The sequence below is a fragment of the Taeniopygia guttata genome, chromosome 22 (genome assembly GCF_048771995.1).
Source record: "Taeniopygia guttata chromosome 22, bTaeGut7.mat, whole genome shotgun sequence".
Classification (NCBI taxonomy): Eukaryota; Metazoa; Chordata; class Aves; order Passeriformes; family Estrildidae; genus Taeniopygia; species Taeniopygia guttata.
The window spans coordinates 2123096-2143943 of NC_133047.1; the positions used below are offsets into that span (position 1 = coordinate 2123096).

At 49.9% G+C, this 20848-nt stretch overlaps 1 protein-coding gene across 4 annotated transcripts in view; it reads right to left on the reverse strand.

The window, feature by feature from the left end:
- The window catches only part of BIN3 (bridging integrator 3), a 46891-nt gene that overhangs the window by 15703 nt on the left and 10340 nt on the right, over positions 1 to 20848 (reverse strand). For 3 of the 4 annotated variants that reach the window (XM_030289649.4, XM_072917642.1, XM_072917644.1), the window contains exons 2-6: positions 17955 to 18003; positions 10874 to 10914; positions 10210 to 10271; positions 6159 to 6295; positions 5519 to 5559 (exon numbers count right to left, since the gene is read on the reverse strand). In XM_030289649.4, coding sequence (XP_030145509.2) covers positions 5519 to 5559; positions 6159 to 6295; positions 10210 to 10271; positions 10874 to 10914; positions 17955 to 18003 — 330 coding nt within the window. Of the gene's footprint in view, positions 1 to 5518; positions 5560 to 6158; positions 6296 to 8747; positions 8852 to 10209; positions 10272 to 10873; positions 10915 to 17954; positions 18004 to 20848 lie in introns of those variants that run through there. The other variant, XM_072917643.1, reaches the window with a different exon arrangement.

Sequence of the window (20848 nt, forward strand, 5' to 3'; positions counted from 1 at the left end):
TTCCAAGCATCTCAAACACCCTCACTGGCAGCCTGTGAGCTGGACCTGGCTGGCACACACGTGGCTCCACCCTAGGGCATTCTTTTTGGGATGATATCTTGGATAAGAAACCAAAAGGAAGTGGGCAAGATCTCCAGCTGGTGATGGACAGGTGAAAAAAAAGGAACAACAGAGCTGGGAAGCATCAGATGCCAAAGGAAGGGACGGTGGATGAGGCGAGGGGAAGTTTGGAGGGGCACCAGGAGAGGTTGGAGCATGGAGGGGGATTCCTGCCATTCCTCAGCTCGTGCCCACACATCCCTGGGGGCCCATCCACCCACCAGGAAGGGAGAAATTAAACCCAGCCCTTCCTCCTGGAGGGAAAAGGTGCAGGAATGGAGAGGCCGGGATGAGGAAGCAGCGTGGGGGATTAGGTGGCCATGTGGCTGCTCCAAATCCTCATTAGGGGCTGGTTAAGGACATGAAAGCTGCTTTTCCTGCTTCCTGGCACCCCTGGAGCTGCTCCTGGCCAGCTTTGGCTGCCTTTTCCTGGCAGTTTGAGGGACCATGGGGACGGTGGGATGGTGGGAGGGAGATGGAGTGAGGGATCCTCCTCCCAGCTGTGCTGCTGGCAGGTGTTGGTGACACGCAGCTCTGATGGAATTTATCCCTCACTGCTCTGAGCAGCTCCTGGATTGCACCTCTGGGATGTCCCACAGGTCTGACACCCACCCCTCTGTGGTGGCACCTCGGTGGCAGCACCCTCTGTGTCACCCCTGCCAGAGCCAGGGTGACCAGGACATCCCCATGGCAAATTTCCAATTTTGGGAGCAGGATAATGCCCCAAAACAAAGGGATTGTACTATGCCAGGGTGACCAGGACATTCCCAATGCCAAACCTCTCCAATTCTGGGACAAGGACAATGCTCCAGCTGGGGTCATCTTGTGCCAGGGTGACCAGGATATCCCCATGGCCAAAACCTCTCCCGTTCTGGGACAAGGACATCCCTGTGGCCAAAACCTCTCCAGTTCTGGGACAAGAACATCCCCATGGCCAAAACCTCTCCAGTTCTGGGACAAGGACATTCCCATGGCCAAAACCTCCTCAATTTTGAGCGAAGGACAATGCTCCAGGGGGGTGATCCTGTGCCAGGGTGATCAGGACATCCTCATGGCAAAATCTCTCCAATCTTGGGATCAGGATAATGCTCCAAGGGTATGAGACCATGCCAGAGTGACCAGGACATCCTCATGGCCAAAAATTCTCCAGTTTTGGAAATGGGAACATGCTCCAAGGGAATGACACCAATTCAAGGTGACCAGGACATTCCCATGGCCAAAAATTCTCCAGTTTTGGAAATGGGAACATGCTCCAAGGGAATGGCACCAATTCAAGGTGACCAGGACATTCCCATGGTCAAAACCTCTCTGGATTTGTGAGCACCATGCCAGAGTGACCAGGACATCCTCGTGGCAAAATCTCTCCAATTTTGGGACCAGGACAATGCTCCAAGGGAATGGAACCAATTCAAGGTGACCAGGTCACCCCCTTGCACCGAGAGGGTCAGACAGAGCCAGTTAAATGGAGACCTGTGGCCCTGGAAATCCTCTCCCAACGTGAAAGGTCCTAAATCCCGTGGATTTCCAAACCACCTGGCTCATTTAAGCTGCTTCCTTCCTTAAATACAGACACAATATGGAACATTAAGGCTCCATCCCCAATCCCTGACCCTGGGAAGAACTGGGAGAGTGAAGTCCAAACCAGCTGGTTTTGTCCCCTTTTGGCCCAGATCTGCTGCTCTGGTGTGAGATTCCACAGGCAGCTCTCAAAGAGGAGCCCATCCCTCCTGCCCAGCTCCTCACCCAGCCCATCCCCTGAAAAATGCAATATTCTCACTGGAGCTTTGCTCTTTCCCTGAAAATAATTGAGTAATTCCCAGCCAAAGGCTTTTTGGGGCTCAAAAAGCCAAATTGTGAATAACCCTACGAGCCCAGAAGCAGAAGGACTGAAACAATGCAAGCCTCCACCCCCCCCTCAACTAAATCTACTACTGCTTTATTTCAACATGGTTTAACAAATTCCCCAATATCTGCCTGGAATCTCCAATCCCTGGACAACTGAATGGAGATTTTACTGCCCATGTGCCTCTAATTACAATATATTACCACTAATGATAATTGTCTGGATTATACTTATCTGTTTCTTTGGCTAATAAACTATAAAAGACCACCAGTGAAGATGTAATAAAGTGCAGCTGTTGGAGAGAAAAAAAAAATAAATTAAAAAGCCTTTTTTTTTTCTAGGTCAGAGCAAAGTTGGGAGAGGCTTGGGAGAGCTGCCTCGGTGAGGGGAAGGAAAACCTAAGTGGAAATAAGAAGAGCTCCTCAAGGCAGCTTTCATTAATCTGGAACTTTTCCACCAGAACCAGCGCTGGGGTTTATCTGCCAGCAGGACAAAGGGAGGGAGGTGCAAACTCTGCATTTCTCTCCTGCATCTCATTAGCCTCAAAATGGACCCTTGGGCTCCTCAGAAATGTTCCTGGCCAGGGATGCACCTACAAAGGGAAGGGGGAGGGAAGGGAAGGAGCAGTTTTGTTCTCAGAGTGGGGATGAGGCTTCCTCAGCATGGAACATAAGCTGGTTAAAGGCACGCAGGGTGAGGCTTTGCAGGTGCCAAAGGGCAGGAAAAGGGGGGGAAATATCCCTCTCATCGTGGAAATTCAGAAAGTTGGAGAGAATTTCCAAGATGGAAAGCAGCCAGGAGGTCAGAGTAAACAGCCTGGTGTTGAACTGAGGTCTGGGCAGATAATGGAGTGTCCTGAGTCAGGGAAACATGGAATGGGCTGGGTGGGAAGGGATCTGAAGGATCATCCAGACCCACCCCCTTCCACACCTTCCACTGCCCCAGCTTGCTCCAAACTCGCCTCAGACACTTCCAGAAATGTGGCACCCTCAGGGAAATCCATCCCAGCCCCTCCCCACCCTCACAGGGAACAATTCCTTCCCAAAATCCCATCCAACCCTGTCCTCTGGCAGTGGCAGCCATTCCCTGTGTCCTGGCCCTCCATCCCTTGTCCCAAATCCCTTTAGGACTCTGAAATCCCCCTGGAGCCTTTTCCTCTCCCACACAAAAGAGATTGGGAATGTCCTGGTCACCCTGGCATGGTGAGAAGGACATCCCTTTGCCTTGGAGCAGGTTCTTGTTCCCAAAATTGGAGAGGTTTGGCCATGGGAATGTCCTGGTCACCCTGGCATGGCAACTTTGACTTGGAGCAGGTTCCTGCTCCCAAAATTGGAGAGGTTTGGCCATGGGAATGTCCTGGTTACCCTGGCATGGCAACTTTGACTTGGAGCAGGTTCTTGTTCCCAAAATTGGAGAGGTTTGGCCATGGGAATGTCCTGGTCACCCTGGCATGGCAACTTTGACTTGGAGCAGGTTCCTGCTCCCAAAATTGGAGAGTTTTGGCCATGGGAATGTCCTGGTCACCCTGGCATGGTGACAAGGACATCCCTTTGCCTTGGAGCAGGTTCTTGTTCCCAAAATTGGAGAGTTTTGGCCATGGGAATGTCCTGGTCACCCTGGCATGGCAGCTTTGACTTGGAGCAGGTTCCTGCTCCCAAAATTGGAGAGGTTTTGGCCACGGCTCCAGCCCTCAGGGCATCTCCCATGGGCACATGGAAATGGTTTTATTGTCCTGGATTCACCACCCCAGGATTTCAAACCCAAGGCAGGTTTGCAGGGAAAGGGATTTTCTTTCATTTCACCAACTAACACAAGCTGAGGGAAAAAAAAAAAAAAAACCAAACCAGAATATCTCAGAAACACAAGTTCTTCCAATTTTAACAGAATGCTGGAAGAAAAAGTTAATGTATCTTTCATGAGGACAATCTAGATAATAAGCAACACAATTCCACAGCAAAAGGCTGGGATTTTTTTTTTCCTTTTCCTTTCTTTCTTCTTTTTTTTCCCTTAAATAAGCAGGAATTTCTGGTCGTGGATAGAGGACCAAGGTAAAACTTGAGTCACCAAACATCCCCCAGACAGGGACATGCTATAACCTCAGGTGTTAAGTGATCCATGAGATTTTACTTTCAGATTTGGGCAGAAACAACAACTTCAGGGAAAAAAAAAAAAACAACCAAACCAACAATGAAACCACAACAACCCCTCCGAGTGTCAAACCTAAACTGAAATTGTTATTCAGCAATTTGCAACACTTACTGTCATATTAAAGTAATTTCATTTTATTTTTGCTCACTGGATCTGTTCCTGTAACAAAACAGCAAATCTTGGGATTTAAGGGGATATTTGGGAGAGAAGTGAATTATCCTGAAAGGTTGGGAGGTACAACCTGTGACCCTGCAAAAGGTGAAATTTTGCAGGCCAGATATGACAGAACTGTGGGATTTGGGCATTTTCCCCTCATTTCTAACCTCTCTGGCTGTGAAGGCTCTGCAGCCTCTCCTCCTTCTCTGCATGGAAATATTATTTATAAATATTATTTATGAACGTGCAGGAACGTTCATTTTCTCCTTTTTTATTTAGGAAAATTTCCAAATGAAAGAAACTTTTGCTCCACCAGCCAATTTCTGACCCCTCTGGATGATCTCCAGGTGGTTTTGTTCCTTTGCTGGAGGTAAAAACCAACACATAAACAGAGAGAAATCTGAATTACTCATCTTTTGGGGGTGCCTTCTAGCCCAGGATGCTCCATGATTTTATATCTCAGAATTTTTTTAAGCTACAGGTGAAGGCAGCAGTGGACCCAAGTGGCCAAAAAGGTTAAAATTATTATTAATTAAGGTACCAAAAGCAGTGTGGCCAGCAGGACCAGGGCAGGAGGTTGATTTCCAGCCTCTCTCCAGGACCCACATCCCTAAAGCTGCAGATTGTGGGAATCCAGGGAATCCCTCTGGCTGCCCTGGGACCCTGGCAGGGGTCAGGAACCCCCCTGGACAGAGCCCCCAGAGACACTGGCTGTGATCTCTGACCATGGAAAAGAGTTTTCAATCTTACAGGATGAATTAGCAGGTCTGAGTGTTTGATATCAGTAATAATTAAGTGTGGCACGGGTGCAAAAGTAAAATTTTAGGTTTCTAGATTAGGGGTTCAAAGGGGACAAGATGGAGGAATTGGGTGTGTCTTGTCCTTTTCCTCCTTCTTCATGCCCTCCATGTTTCACTGTGGTGTTGGCATTTTTCTGTTGCTTCAGGCTGGGGACACACTGTCCAACGTAGGTGACAGATATTGGCACGTTATTGTAAATCCAGCACAGGTAGTTTGTGGTATTTAATGTTTGTACCATCCCACTGAGGGCAGAGCCCCACACGCTGCCCTGCAGGACAGAGCTGCAGCAGGGCAGCAGAACATGGTAGAGATAAACAGAATAAACAACCTTGAAACCAGCACAGACCAATTATGGCTCTTCTTTGGCAGTGGGGCAGAAAGACAGAGACTTTCTACAATCTCAGAACCATCAATACCTCAGATTCTGACACCAGATGAGGACAAACCCCATGAGAAATGGTTGGTACTCACTTTTTCAAAGGCTCTATGACTGTCTTTTGGATCTGATTCACCTGTGGAAAGCAAAAAAAGGGAGAATTGCATGTCAGGATTGTTGGAAAATCCCATCTGCACAAGGATGGGTTTGCTGGGATCCCAGCACGGGTGGGGAGGGACTCTGAGCACAACCACGATGCCCTTTAACCAAAAGAGAGGGAATTTCTCCCATGGGGGCTGAAATCCCAGCCTGAAGAGGGAGATTAGAGAAATTCCTGTGGGAAAAGTCTTGGGGATGATGATAAAAAGGGGAAGAGATGAGAAATGAAGATTTTGGACAGGGCAGGGAGTGACAGGACACAGGGAGAGGTTCCTCACTGCCAGAGAACAGGGATGGATGGGATTTTGGGAAGAAATCCTTCTCTGGGAGGGTGGGGAGGGGCTGGGATGGAATTCCCAGAGGAGCTGTGGCTGCTCCTGGATCCCTGGAAGTGTCCAAGACCAGTCTGGAGCAAACTGGGACAGTGGGAAGTGTCCTTGCACATGGCAGGGGGTGGAATGGGATGGGTTCAAATCCCTCCCAACCCCAACCACCCCAGGATTCCACGACACTCCCACCATTCCATGACTCCAGGACACTCCCAGCACTGCCACGCTCCAGCCAAAGCCAATCCACCTTCTCCTGGTTGAAGGAGTCCATCCTCTTCATGGCCGTGTCGAAGGCCGTGACCATCTCGAGGAAGGAGGGCTCCTGCTCGCACAGGGGGTTGGAGAGCAGGTCTGAGGAGATCTTCACAGCAGATTTGGACATGGCTGATGGAAAAGAAACCAGAGAGGGTCACAATCCTGCTGCCAGCAGGGAAAAATCAGCAAGCTGAGCCAGCCAGGAGGGGATCAGCACAAGCTTGCAGGGAGATGCTTGGTGGAGGCTGAGGGAAAAGCAAGGAAAAGGCACCAATTCATTCATGTAAACACCCAGAGAAGTGTTTTTATGTAAGTTAAGTCTGAAGCACTCCAATGTGAGGCTTGTGATGCTGCCAGAAATAATCCCAGACTAACAAAAGCACTGTTCTCTTTTAAAAAAAACCCCAGAGATGGGGTTTTTATACATCTTCTCTCGACAGACTATTAAGTGTCACTCTCAGCCTCACTACAGCTCCTCCACGACGAGAAAAATCACAGTCCATTAAGTCTTTCAAATGGCTTTACAAAAAAACCCCATGTATTTGAAGTGGATTTGGTGGGAAAGGACCAGACTGACAGGACTGGGAGACGAGGTTTCTCTTCCCCTCTCCAAACACAAAGAGCAGGGACACAAGTTAAGTATTTTCCCCTCAATAAGCCTAAATTTTGTGCCTGTGGAGAAGGAGGCAGGGGGGGATATGAAATCCCTACAGGCCCTGGGAGTGCCACCAAGAAATCCAGAAGCACCAGAATGCTCTGACTGAGCATTCCCATGTTTTCCATCAGGCACATCCCTCTTTATCCAAACACTTGGTCTGCAAAGGGAAAATTCAGTGACAGAATCACTACACAAACGAACAAGAAATTAGGGAAGGTACAGAATGGAAAAAAAGACTAATAAAAAGGAAAGCATAAATATAAACAGGGATAAAATAGGCTAAAAAAACCCCTAAAATGCCAGAGGTACTAAAATACAAAAAAAAGTTCTTTTTCCTCAGTGCTGGAAGTTATTCCAGTCGGAGATCACAAAGCCAGATGCTTGAGCTGTGCTGTGGAGGAGCTTTGGAAAGATATTAAAAGTAAAAATCATCTGAATAATGGGGCTTAAGATCATAAATCAAGGGGTTAAACACTCTGATTGAAAGGTTACACACAATTATAATGGAGAGAGCTCAGAAGCTGCAGAGCTGGGGAGCTGAGTGCAGAAGGAGCCTCTCACTCCGGGATAACAAAGCTACCGTATCCATCTATTATCCAAACATGAAGGCTTTAGGCATTTAAACCTTGAAACAGATGGGATATAATCCATATGTGTGACCACATCTGAGGAGGGATTTGTGCCAGAATGGGTCGGAGTTAAGAATGGCAGAACTCCTTTGGCTGGAAGAAAAATGAAGTTTTCCTTCAGAGGAAAGGGTTGGAAGGGAACTGGAGGGAGGGAGTGGCAGGGTCATGCTGGGAGGTCGGGAATTGGGGGGGGTTGGGCATGTCCAGAGGGAATTTGGGTCAGGAATTTCCTCTGCATCACTGGGATCACCTGTAGTGAGCTGAAAAAGGGGTCTGAGAGTGCCAGGGCAGGGGGAGAGGAGAGAGGAGGAGGAGGAGGAGGAGGAGGAGGAGAAGGAGAAGGAGAAGGAGAAGGAGAAGGAGAAGGAGAAGGAGAAGGAGAAGGAGAAGGAGAAGGAGAAGGAGAAGGAGAAGGAGAAGGAGAAGGAGAAGGAGAAGGAGAAGGAGAAGGAGAAGGAGAAGGAGAAGGAGAAGGAGAAGGAGAAGGAGAAGGAGAAGGAGAAGGAGAAGGAGAAGGAGAAGGAGAAGGAGAAGGAGAAGGAGAAGGAGAAGGAGAAGGAGAAGGAGAAGGAGAAGGAGAAAAGAACTCCTGTCCCTCAGGGTGGCCTTCAGGAGGGTCTGCACTGCTGTTTTGCTCATTAAACATGTGAGATGTAGCTCCAGTTAATTATTCCAAAGGAGAGCTTTTACCTCCAGTTAAAGAACATCCTCCTGCTTCTCAAGATCCTCTTTTGTTTGGAAAGAGGGTGGGGAAGGGGGTGAGTGGTGTCCAGTTGTGGGACAGGGAGTGCTGCTGGTAGGGCAGTGAAGAGCCTCGCTGGGATATTTCTGTGCACAGGAATTGCTCTTGTTCTGAGCTGAGTTTTTTGGGAAGAAGGTGGAGACTCGAGCCACCAGTCCCACCTTGCCAGGGAGTGTTTGCAGGCAGTGAAGAACCAACAAACCCCTGAGCCTGGAGGAACGGGACAGGAGGGCAAATCTGGCCATCCTCGCCAGATTTGGGGGCTGCCAGGTGAGGAGAGCCCTGCTCAGGGATTGATCTGATCCACCTCCTTCTCCTCCAGCCCTCCCTCAGCAGGCTGTGGGCAGTACCTCTCCCTCCACTCACCATTTCAGGCTTTTAAATGAGAAATCAGATCGTCCTGGCTCTGGCCAAGGCTCATTTGTGACTCTGCCATGTAACAGAACGGAAAAAGAAAGTCCTCCCACAGCTCCTCTGGGACTTGAAATGCTCCATATAAACAACGCCCACTGCAAGGGAGGGGAGGGGAATCCTTAACGAGGAAAAACTTACCAAGGATCCCTGACAATGACCAGAGTCCTCAGAAAGGGCAGTTTTCACCCTGGAAAAGTGTCCTGGGTGTCTTTTCCCACCCCTCTCCCCGTGCTGGGAAGGTGGGAGAGCACGGGAAGAGCCTGGATCTGTGTTTGTGTCAGACAATATCCACACACACACACACACACAGGTGAGAGGCTGGATCACAGCAAGCCCCAAATTTCCAACTTTGCCTCTTTCCCACCAGCCCCAAATTTCCAACTTTGCCTCTTTCCCACCAGCCCCAAATTTCCAACTTTTCCTCTTTCCCACCAGCCCCAAATTTCCAACTTTGCCTCTTTCCCAGCAGCCCCAAATTTCCAACTTTGCCTCTTTCCCAGCAGCCCCAAATTTCCAACTTTGCCTCTTTCCCATCAGCCCCAAATTTCCAAATTTGCCTCTTTCCCACCAGCCCCAAATTTCCAACTTTGCCTCTTTCCCAGCAGCCCCAAATTTCCAAATTTGCCTCTTTCCCACCAGCCCCAAATTTCCAACTTTGCCTCTTTCCCACCAGCCCCAAATTTCCAAATTTGCCTCTTTCCCAGCAGCCCCAAATTTCCAACTTTGCTTCTTTCCCAGCAGCCCCAAATTTCCAACTTTGCCTCTTTCCCAGCAGCCCCAAATTTCCAACTTTGCCTCTTTCCCAGCAGCCCCAAATTTCCAACTTTGCCTATTTCCCACCAGCCCCAAATTTCCAACTTTGCCTCTTTCCCAGCAGCCCCAAATTTCCAACTTTGCCTCTTTCCCAGCAGCCCCAAATTTCCAACTTTGCCTCTTTCTTTCCTACCAGCCCCAAATTTCCAACTTTGCCTCTTTCCCACCAGCCCCAAATTTCCAACTTTGCCTCTTTCCCAGCAGCCCCAAATTTCCAACTTTTTATTGCTTCCTCCATCGCCCACTGCCACGAGGGGAAGCCAAAACAAGCAGCCACCAGGGAATGAGCTGGGTTATTCCCAAAGGAGAGCTGCCAGGTCAGCATTTCCCACGGGAAACACGGCCAGCTGTGGCCAGCTGTGCCCTGCAGACCCCCCAGGCTCATCCCACCTTCCTGGGGCTCCAGAGAGGGATGTGAAGGAGGTGAAAGGAGGACTGAAGGAGGTGAAAAAGCACTGCTGGTGCAATAGGATCAGCTGGAGCTGCTCCTGAGACCTGGGACAACGACTCCTGGGTTTTTTCAGTGGCAGAAACTGAGGCAAACAAAAGAAAGGGACTTGTCCAAGGGCACAGAGCTCAGGAGACAGGGACTGAGCCCGCAGCACTCCCTGTGTTCCCTGGGCTGAGCTGCCTCTCGCAGATGGCCTTGTAACTAAGCAAACTGAGTGGGACTGAGCTCTGGATTTGTTTTCCAGACTTGTCACACATTACTCATGTGATCTCGAGAAAAAGTCACTTCATCTCTCTGTGGCCAAGTTCACAGTCTATGTATCCTCCAGTCACTTACCCAAATCTGCATCTGTGCTTTTCTTCATATCCTTCTGAAGTTTTTTGGTCTGATCTTCCAATCTGAAAGATGGGAGAAAGAAGGCAAAGTTGGAATCTTGGAAAGAAAAGAAACTCAAGTGTATCATACGTGCAACAAATCATTTACGGGCTGAATATGCTGGCTTCTGGTGAGAGTTAAAAATATCCAGGCAAGGCTTGATGAAGTTCAGTGCAGCTCAACCCTTTCGGGTTGTTTTCAGATGGTTTTTAACCTTTTCAAGTTGGTGATCTCTTATTCATAGTTCGCATATTTCCTGAAAGTTCTCACACTTAGCACAAATGGTAAAGCCAAATGCTTCCAGATGATCCGTGCGAGCTCCTGTGACACAGGCAGGATGGCAAAGCCACTCCTGGTCCTCTGAGGTGTTGGCCTCTTCAGGGACCCCGCAGCTTTCTGGCAATTTTACACTCTCTTTTCAAGCTGCCAGAATCTGCAACCCCACTGCAAATATTCTGAGGACACCTCTGAACACTCAGAGAAACCCTGAAGAATTGGAAATTACAGGGCAGCGAGGGATTTGCTCACTGGGAAGGGCATCCCTGGCTAAAATTCCCTGGGAAGATGCAGCCAGAGGAGGGAAGCACGCGGCCGGTCCTGTCCGACCAGTGTGGTTGATACTCACTGCTGCAGCTTCCCATATTCCCTTTCAAAGTCTCTCTCCACCTGTGGAAAGAAGAGATGGAAATCAGCTCCAGGGGACTGCAGGGCAGCCTGGAGCGTGCAGGGAAAGCTGTCCCTGGGAAAGGCTGAGCTGAGCCCAGCAAAGCTGCAGCTTTAATGGGAGTTAAGCCTCAAAAGTCAAGGAAGTCTTGGGGGTTTGGAGCTCCAGAGTCTCTTGGAGCCAGCACCAAACCTGTCAGCTCGAGCCAAGGCCATGCTCCAGCACACGGATTGGGAGCTGATGGAATTAATGGGAATGCTCTAAAAGCAGGGAGGTCACCACCTAGCATGGCTCAGTGCTGGGGGACAAACCCGTGTTCTCTCCCAAAAACAGAGGGGAGCTGCTGCTCCTCCAGCCCCGTTAAGGACCCTGAGGTGGGTCTGGTTGTTTCCTCATCCTCAACAGGATGGTGAAATTCCCCCCAACCAGCAGAGAGCCTTCCCATCCCTGCACTGTTCACCCCTCCATACACTCCTAACCCCTACAACAGCTCCCTCCCATGAAATTCTGGGGCTGGAGCACAACCCCAGTGGACTGAGACACCTCCAAAAGGGAGGGGAGCCCTGTGCTCCGAGCTCAGAGCTCCAGCACAGCCTTCTCTCGATGCTACCTCAGTGCCTGCTCCCTCCTACTTGCTAGCTGGCAGCAAACCTCCAGCGATAGGAGATATTTTAAGGAACTTTCTTTCCATGCTGACTGTTTTAACACACTTAAAACATTCATTCCACACCTCGTCAACCAGAGAAGCAAATGGATTTCAATTGACCAGCCAAGAGTAAATCCGTGCGCGTTTGTTGTCATGGGATCAGCGCTGGGTTCAGTTGTGTTGTCAAGCTCCCGTGCTATTAAGGAAATGCAGAGTGCTGGGAGCAGCCAGGACTGGAAGGATCCAAAGGTTTTTTCCAATTCTTCCTGCTGGCCCTGGGATTTCAATCCCAGGCTTGATGCGGCACCGCGACGTTTAATGGGGACGTTTGCTTTTCAAGCAAAATTGCTGTTAAAAGCTTGGGGGTTAGAGACTGAGATTTTCATAAAATCTCCTTCTTTAAACATCTTTTTGGGCTGAATTTGAACTCCACCAGCCCCATCCGAGGGCAGCCAGTGCCCAGCCACATTCCAGCCCCATCCCAGCGCCCAGCTGTCCGCACCATCCGCTCCCACCATCCGGGGGATGCGAGCTGGGCTCTCTCCCCCCCCATCCCTCTGCTCCAAAAAACCCTCCCAGGAGCTCCAGCTCCCTTTTCGTGCTGCTAAAATTGGGTGCTGGAGAGAACAGCCACGGAGCAGTGTGGGGGCAGCTCACACGACTTGTGCCTGGCGTTCGGGGAGCGCAGAAATCCGCGGCAGCTGGCGCCCTGCAGGTCAGGTAACCAGCACATAGTAAAGCTCACCCTCCATCCCCGTGCCTGTTCCGGCTGCTAAAATACCCAGGGACTATTGCACTCTATTTATAGGCCTTAGGTGTGAATTGTTTTGGTTGCAAACCACACAGGGTCGGGCACGACTCAAAAACATGCCCCCCTTTGAAAGGCTGGGGGTGTCATTCCCTTATTGTTCCCTCTCTCTGTTTAGGAGGATCTGCTCAGCAACCAATTCCCCCAAAAGGTTTGGCTGTGGAATGTTTGCAAATATTCAGGGTTTCTGTCCCTTTTTTGCTGTCAGATTTGCCTGTTTCTGTGCGATAAGCAAAAGGTATCTTTGCTTAACAGATACGGAGCAGCACCCCGGGCCTGACGGGGGACTGGGGACAAGGGATGGAGGGACAGGACACAGGGAATGGCTCCCACTGCCAGAGGGCAGGGTTAGGTGGGATTTTGGGAAGGAATTCCTGGCTATGAGGGTGGGGGACAGAATTCCTTGGGAAGCTGCAGCTGCCCCATGATCCCTGGAAGTGCCCACGGCCAGGCTGGAGCAGCCTGGGACAGTGGAAGGTGTCCCTGCACATGGCAGGAGGTGGAACAAGAGGAGTTTATCGCTCCCTTCCCACCCAAACCATTCTGGGATTTCAGGATTCATTCCATAAAGACAAAACCTCTCCACCCTGCGACCCTCTGGGTGCTGTGAACCCCCCAAAACCCTCCCGAGCTCCTCCAAAGCCCCCACCCCAGCGCCGGAGCAGGATCCACACGGGATGGAGGTGACTCCACACAGACACAACTCAGCTGCCCAGCCTGACTCACATCCCCAGCCCCATCTCTCTGAGACAGCTGCCCAAGGATTGCTCTTATTTTTCACGCCCACAGGCAGCAACTGGCTCCCAGTCCCCACAGTCTGCGAGCTCCTGGAGCCTCCCAGCCGCGGCTATCCCACAAAAACAGCTCCTCTGGAGAGGGAAAAGCTGCTCTCACGTGCTCCCACCCAGCAGAGGCACAGGCAAGGAGGACAAGCAGGGAACATTTTGCAGAGCACACAGTAATTCCCACTCCCAGCAGCTATCCACGGTCACACGCAGCCGACAGAGGCTGTGGAGAGGATTATCACGTTAAGAGTAACGAGAACAAGAAGTACAGGCAAGAAAATTACAATATCCTGAAGGGAAGTTTCCGTATTATTAAAATAATCCCACTGCTCTGCAGCCTCTCTCTGGAAACTCCAAATCAAACCACACTTTCGGTATTGAACGGGTTTTTTTTTTTCTTCCAGGCACAGGGGCTGGGTAATGCAAAAATCGCTCGTCTTGGGGTTTTTATTTAAATCTACATCAAGAGCAACGAGCTCTCGAAAGCTTTGAAATAAAACAACGTTCTCTCCTTCACCCAGTTCTTTTTTTTTTGTTTGTTTGCAAACACTGGGCCTCCCACCTGTGATCAGATCCCTCCTGCTTGAAGGGCAGGATCATCATCATCATCATCACCCTGGTCATGAGGCAATGGAGCAAGACTGAAGCCAACACTACAAAGAGATGGAAATGAGGGACTGTGAGGAACCTTCCTATCCCCCTGGGGTTTATGGTTTTTTCTGCATCTTCCAGTGATCTCAGCATCTTTGTGGATCTTGGGAAAAAGAGGGAAGTGTGTGTTTCCTTCTCCCTCTTCTCCAAAAAAAAAAAAGAAAAACCCACAGAATTAGAACTAAGATGAAATTTCTGCTGAGCTTCTGCTATCCCATCAAGAATTTCAAGGTAAGTCCCATGGGTGAATATTCTGAGCCAGAGCTGCAGAAAGCAGGTGGATGTGGGATGTCACAGACTCCACCCAGCAAGATCTCCAAAAAAGCTCCCCAAAAAAGTGACAAAGGGAAAAAGGAGGCACCTCCCAGCTGCAGAGAGACCAGTGTGGCCACAAAAGGTTGAAGGAAGAGAGTGAAAATGAGCAGAACTATTTAACTGGCATCACTTGAATTCACCCCGCCATTCCCACATTGACTCTGCTGTTTTTGGGATTTCCAGCTGGCTGGTGGAGCCCAGTGGAAAGGTGCTGCAGTGGAATCCTGCTGCTCACATCCCCGACATCCCTGGGGAAGGCAGAGCTGCTGGGATGAGTCAAGGCAGGGAGGTTTGGCAGCTCAGGTCTCCCCTCCCTGCCAAGCTGACTCAGGCCAGCAAGGAGGAGGAGGAGGGCGAGTGGTCTGAGTCAGCCCAGGCCAGAGCAGGGAGGAAGGAGGGACAAAACCTCGCTCAGGGCCGGCTCTGCTCGCCGGCTCCTGCCTGCTTGGATCACCCCAGCCCCGGTGAAGGGCAGGGAACAACCTCGGGGGGATGAGGTGAACTTCAGCTGCAGTTGGGGAGACCGACAGCTCCAGCCTCATCTGGGAGCCGAGCTGTCCCGAGGGAGGAAGAACATCTGCAATGAACATGGAGAGATGGAATTCTAACAGGTCTAACTCCTATCACTGGGCATTAGTTTAATTGGGCTGTGGGCCCCTGGCCCTGCTGACAGCATTAGGTCCTCCCACCCAGAGCCCGGTGGCAGCTGCTCTTTTCAGGGAAGAGGAGGGCAGAGATTATGCTGTCTGGAATTGGATTTGCCCAGGTTAAGGTGGAAACAAAGCACAGCCGTGTCTGGGGAGGGGGAGATCACCTCAGTTCACCAGCTGATATTTCCTACTGGGGTTTCCTTCTCCCTCAAGAGCTAAACCGTGGCTGACACCGTGCCCTTCTCCAGAGGATCACAAGCGAGTGGGCACGGGGAGTCATGACTAATTCCTCGGCAGCCCAGGCAAATTGCTTTTCAGGACTACTCCCAGCCTGGATGTGACACCAACCCCAGCACCCAGACAACAGAAAAGCTCTCTGGCTCGCTGAGCCTCTCAGCAAAGCCACCCCCCTCTCCTGACTCCAGCCCAGCCCTCATGGAGAGCCAAAGAACTTACATCCTAACAAATGCTGCTTTTTTTGTTTTATATCCTTCCCCCTCACCCCCTCTTTTTGTGGTCCGGTCTCTGTGAGTGGGAGATCCTCTACCCACAACCACTTCCCTTGTGATGGGCTTGGGGTGCAGCCCTGGAGATGCCACACCCCAACATCTGCGACGTCCCAGCCCTGCCTGCTGCTGCTGCTGCTGCTCCCCAGCGCCTGCACAGATGGAGCAGCTCAGCCTGCAACTGGGAGGCAAATCTGGGGCCTCAATGCAGCTCAAAGCAACCCCAGCCCTTCCACACCGCGGCAGGGAATGCCTGATCCCAGGGGATATCCGTGGTTTCCTGCCCTTTGTTCTGCTTTGAAGAGCTGCGCTCTGCGCTGGGCGTGAAGTTCCAAGGGTTTGGGCTTCCTGTTTGCTGCTTTCCCCTTATCTGGTGCCTGGAGAGCAACACCACCACCATCATCATCATCATCATCGTCATTATCATCACCATCATCATCATCATCATCATCATCATCATCATCATCATCATCATTATCATCATCCCAGGGCAAGTGGAAGCCTTTGAGAAATCAGTTCCCAATTAAAGTTCCAAGGTTTTGGGCTTCGTTTCCTGCTTTCCCTGTATCTGGTGCCTGGAAAGCAACACCACCACCACCACCACCATCATCATCATTATCATCATCATCATCATCATCATCATCATCATCATCATCATCATCATCCCAGGGCAAGTGGAAGCCTTTGAGAAATTAGTTCCCAACTGAAGTTCCAAGGTTTTGGGCTTCCGGTTTGCTGCTTTCCCCATATCTGGTGCCTGGAGAGCAACACCACCACCACCACCATCATCATCATCATCATCATTATCATCATCCCAGGGCAAGTGGAAGCCTCTGAGAAATCAGTTCCCAACTGAAGTTCCAAGGTTTTGGGCTTCCTGTTTGCTGCTTTCCCCTTATCTGGTGCCTGGAGAGCAACACCACCATCATCATCATCATCATCATCCCAGGGCAAGTGGAAGCCTTTGAGAAATCAGTTCCCAACTTTGTTGACACAAAATCTTGTTCCTGGGATGCTGAGGGAGGAAGGAAGGAAAAGGAAAAGGCCTGGAAAGGCTCTGGGTGCTGAATGAACCTCTGCCTGCCGGATATTCTGAGCTGTTCTATTTAATACACACACATGTATATATAAGCAAAGGCTGCCAACTGCTTCAGAACAGCACATTCCAGCAGCTCCGGGGAAGGGAAGATCTCAGAGGTGCCACCACTCATCTGCAGGGAGCCCGAGCACAGAGATGGTTGATTTTAGGGGAGAAAAACCTCTTCCAACAGCAGGAGGGGAGGGAAAACAGCAAGGAAATTAAATGTATTCAACGGGGTGGGAGATTGGGTGGGCTGGGGATGCCCAGCAGAGCTGGCCAGGACACCCAGAACTGCAGAGCAGTCGGTTCTTGCCCCAGCCTGGAAAGACATCAGCCTGGGAACACCAGGAAAGGCAAAATAATGTGGGGTAATGAATGTGGGGGCTCCTGACACGAGCTGGGAGAGGTGTGAAGAGCTGAGGGTGGGCTGCCTCACCTCAGGGATCACAGGCAACAGCACACTGCTGGTGGATCACCAGCCCCTGGAAAAGGGCAGCTGAAAACACGGGAAAACCACGGAGGAATTTTACCAGTCCCCATCTTCATTGCCTGCCTGGCTTAAATTCTGTACTGACAGTTTGGAGCTGTTACAGAAAATTGCTGCTCCGCGGCAGCAGACAACCACCAAATCCTCTAAAATAAAACATGACAATCAAGCCTGGGAGGGAGTGGTGGGATTAGCCCTCTGCCTCCAGGGAAAATGTCATGTCCCAAGGAAAACTGCCCCACAATCGCGGGTGCCCACGCGTCCTGCGGAATTAGCCGGGTGTCCCGGAGAGGAAGGATCAGGGATGTCAGTCTGTGCAGGGGATTAGGGCACCAACGCCATCCCAGGGACAAGCTCTGCCCCACGCTGCCTCTCAGGGCTCCCTTTTTACACCAGGTGTCCAGGTGAGTTTTCAGGGCCAGCTCCTGGGAGGTTCCACAGCTTTTTTTTAAATTTTTTTTTTTTGGCACGGGACAAATGCAAAGCCAAGCTGCTTAAGAAGGGAAAATACCACAGCCAGCTGCAAGCAGCAGCACTTGGGGTAGGAGCCTCAAATCCATGGGAATACAAAATGCTTTTTTAATTTGCTTTTAAAGCAAATGCTGTGCAGCACAAATTAATTCACGCCCGAGCACTAAGCATCTCAGCTTATAAGCCTTTCTTTGGAAACAGTTATATTCAGCGATCTGAACCACTCCTCCTCCTCCATCTGCTCCGAAAGGATGAACAAACAAGCCATTGCTGAAAGAAGGAAGGAAGGAAGGAAGGAAGCAAACCCGTTCAGCCATCTCCGAGGAAAACTGTGCCAGACCAAGAGAGCTCTTTTTCCCCCACCCCACACACACACACAGACACACTCCCCTCCTAAAACAAACCAAAAAAATTAAAAAAAAATTATAATTTCAACAGATCCCAAACCAAAATATTCTGCCTGGATGGGGCTCCCCCTCGCTCCTCGCACGAGGAGCTGAGCGCTGGTCACACGCGGCAACAGGTTCTGCTGCTCCAGCTCCCTCCCACACGCTGCAAAATGGGACGAGTCAAAGTGCTGGCTTGACTCATCAGCCACATGATCCAAGGCTGGAGCTAAAAAGGGGGAACTGCTTTACTCACTGTCTTGGGTACAATCTGTTTCTTGGGCTGCCCGATCTTGAACGGGATCCTGCAAAAGAGAGAGGAGAGAAGGGAATGTGTGAGCAGCGCCGGTGCTGGGGTGGGTCTGGGGGCAGCAGGGGGTGTCCCGGGGTGGCAGCCCCTCATTTCAGGCTCTCTGCATCCCCCAGAGAGGGAAAGGGTGGGACAGAGTGTGGGGAGACTTCTCAGCGTTCAGAGGAGCAGCTCTGCTCTGTGACACTGACAGGACCCAGGAACGGTGGAGCTGCTCCAAGGGAGAGTCAGGTTGGATTTTAGGGCAAGATTCTTCCCCCAAAAAACTGGAATAAGCACTGGGATGGTTCTGCAGGGAATGGGCACAGCCAGAGCTCCAGGAGCATTTGGACAACACTCCCAGGGTGGGATTTTGGGGTGTCTGAGCAGGGCCAGGAGCTGGGCTGGATGGTCCTTGTGGGTCCCTTGGATTGGTGAGGTCAGCCCCACACAACCTCCCTCCACCCCAAAGCAAGGCAAGGATGCTCCACAAGCAGCTGAAGAACCAAAACCCACTTTAAACCATTTGTTTAAAACCAAATCTGCCGGGGAGGATAAAATAATGCTAAAAAAAAAAAAAATCCCAAAGCAAGCCTGTAAATATTTAGAAAGAGGGTATTAAAAAAAGTAACAACCCGGTGTCTGGAGCTGCGAGCTGCTTCAAAGGATTCCTCTGCTCCAACAGCTGGAGGAGAGGCTCACCTGCCAGCACAGCCTTCATTCTTAAAATCCCTAATTCCCAGGAAAATCTGGGTTACCTGAATGAGAAGAGTACTCTAAATAAATTACACAACATATGTAAGGGTGGCTGGGTCAGCTGGGAGCAGCCACGCAGGCAGCCTGAAAATAATTGGATTTCTTTCACCTATCAGTATAATGAAAACCCAGGAATTCAACTGCTGTTGTCAATGGATTTAATTAAGTTAAAGAGGTGCTGCTTGGTTAAAGCATCTCAGCCAAAATCTCCACATGTTTTCTGGGTTGTGATGCTTTAAATAAATAGAAAAAATTGAGGTCATAATTACACTCAAGTGGTTTTTTTGCCAAAGATGTTTCACCTACAGCTCAGCTTCATTCAATTCCATTCCATTCCATTCCATTCAAATGGAATCTTCCACTTCCAATTTTTAATTCCATTCCATCCCAAATCTGCACCAGGAGCTTCAGGGAAAGTGTCTGAGTCCCCTCCTGAGAATTCCGACTGGACCAGCCCAAATTCTCATGCCGCTACACAAAACTTCAGATAAAACCATGGATTTTGGGATGTGTTGCTGCCTCCCAGGCTGGCTTTTCCCACTGCTGGTTTTCCATGTTTTTCCCCACCAGCTCCACTTCCAAGTCCCCAGCACGGCTCCATCCAACAGCTGCACCCCCAGGAATTATTTTAACCTGCTGTAAAATCCAACTGTGTGCAACAGGAGAAGGAGTTTGCAATGGAAGAACGGGTGAGACCAAGCAAAAAAACCCCGATTATCCAAACTCCAAACCTTGCTCTTCCCACTTTTCCCGTTGTTTTCAAACCAAGGCTGTAATTACCCACCGGGAATAATCCAGGGCTGTGACCCTCCCTGAGCAGCTCTGGAGCCAACCTGAGTCACCAGGTTTAAATTTAAATTTTTTTTTTTTTTTGGGAGAACTTCCTGTTTATGGTTCTCCGCCAGGACCGGTGTAATTTTGGGTTTAACCCTTTCCAGCTCCTGTGGCAGCGTGAATCACCCTTCTTTTATAAACAAACACCACTCTGCTGTATAATTTCCCTGTCAATAACCGGGGGTGTGGTGCCTTACAGGAAGAAAACAAAAATATATGGATTTTTTTTTCCCCTTTGTGTTTTTCCTCTTTGGGTCAAATATAAACCAAAATGAGGCACCTCCTGCCTGCCATCCGCAGCCAGGTGCTGTCACTTGATGTTTTTGGAAGTGATGGCATCAACTTGGTGGTGAAAACATAAAAAAAAAAAATTAGGATTTTACTCAGGGGAGTGTTATCCCACTTAAAACCAGTTTGCCACTCTCTGGCAGGGTGGGAACAAGCAAGGAGCTGGAGCCAGGTTGGTTCCTAGTGGGAAAGGACAATGAAAAATGTGATTAAAGCATTAATTGTGCACAAACTGCCGCTCTGGGGGGCACAGAGAACATCCCAAAGCGGTGCTGGCCACTGGAAAAATGCTTCAATCCAGGGATTTGCTACCAAGAGGGATGAGGGGTAGGAAAAACCATGAATCAGCAGTGGAAGGGAAGGCAGAGGGAGCACAGGGGGTCCTGTTCCATCCCAATCCCCACCCTCGCCCCACCAAGGAACCCCAAAAATCCCTTTTCTTCTCCCAGAAACAAAGGGAAGTCAGGGGAGCGCTGCAAATCTCCCATGCAGCAGTAAATATCTTTATCAGCATCGTGATGCCACTTGGTAATTATGTCTGTCTCAGTAAAACCTTTAAAAAATAACCCTGTGCAAGTCAGGTCTGTTCCTCAATTATTGGAGGGTTTTTTTGTTCTATTTTACAATTTTACATAATTTTCCTGGTTTTTAAATCACTGCCTTTTAATATGATTCTCTGGGAGGGTGGGGGGGAAGATGGATGAGCAGGAAAGAAAGAAGGAAGAAAAAAAAAAAAAGATGAAAGGTATGAATTTTATTGGAGCTTTTAAACCAAATGGATTCACCCCACGCCTCAAAATTGCTGCTGGCACCAAAGTTTTGTCCCTCTGGGAGTTGTGTCCCTGCCTGCAAAATTATGGGGGGACAAAGTGCAGCTGCCAAAGCAACATCACAATTGTTTGCTTCAAAATTAAGAGTTTTTTGGTTTTTTTTTCTGGTTAGAAAATGCATGATGAGGATAATTCAAATAAACCAGGGGGGAG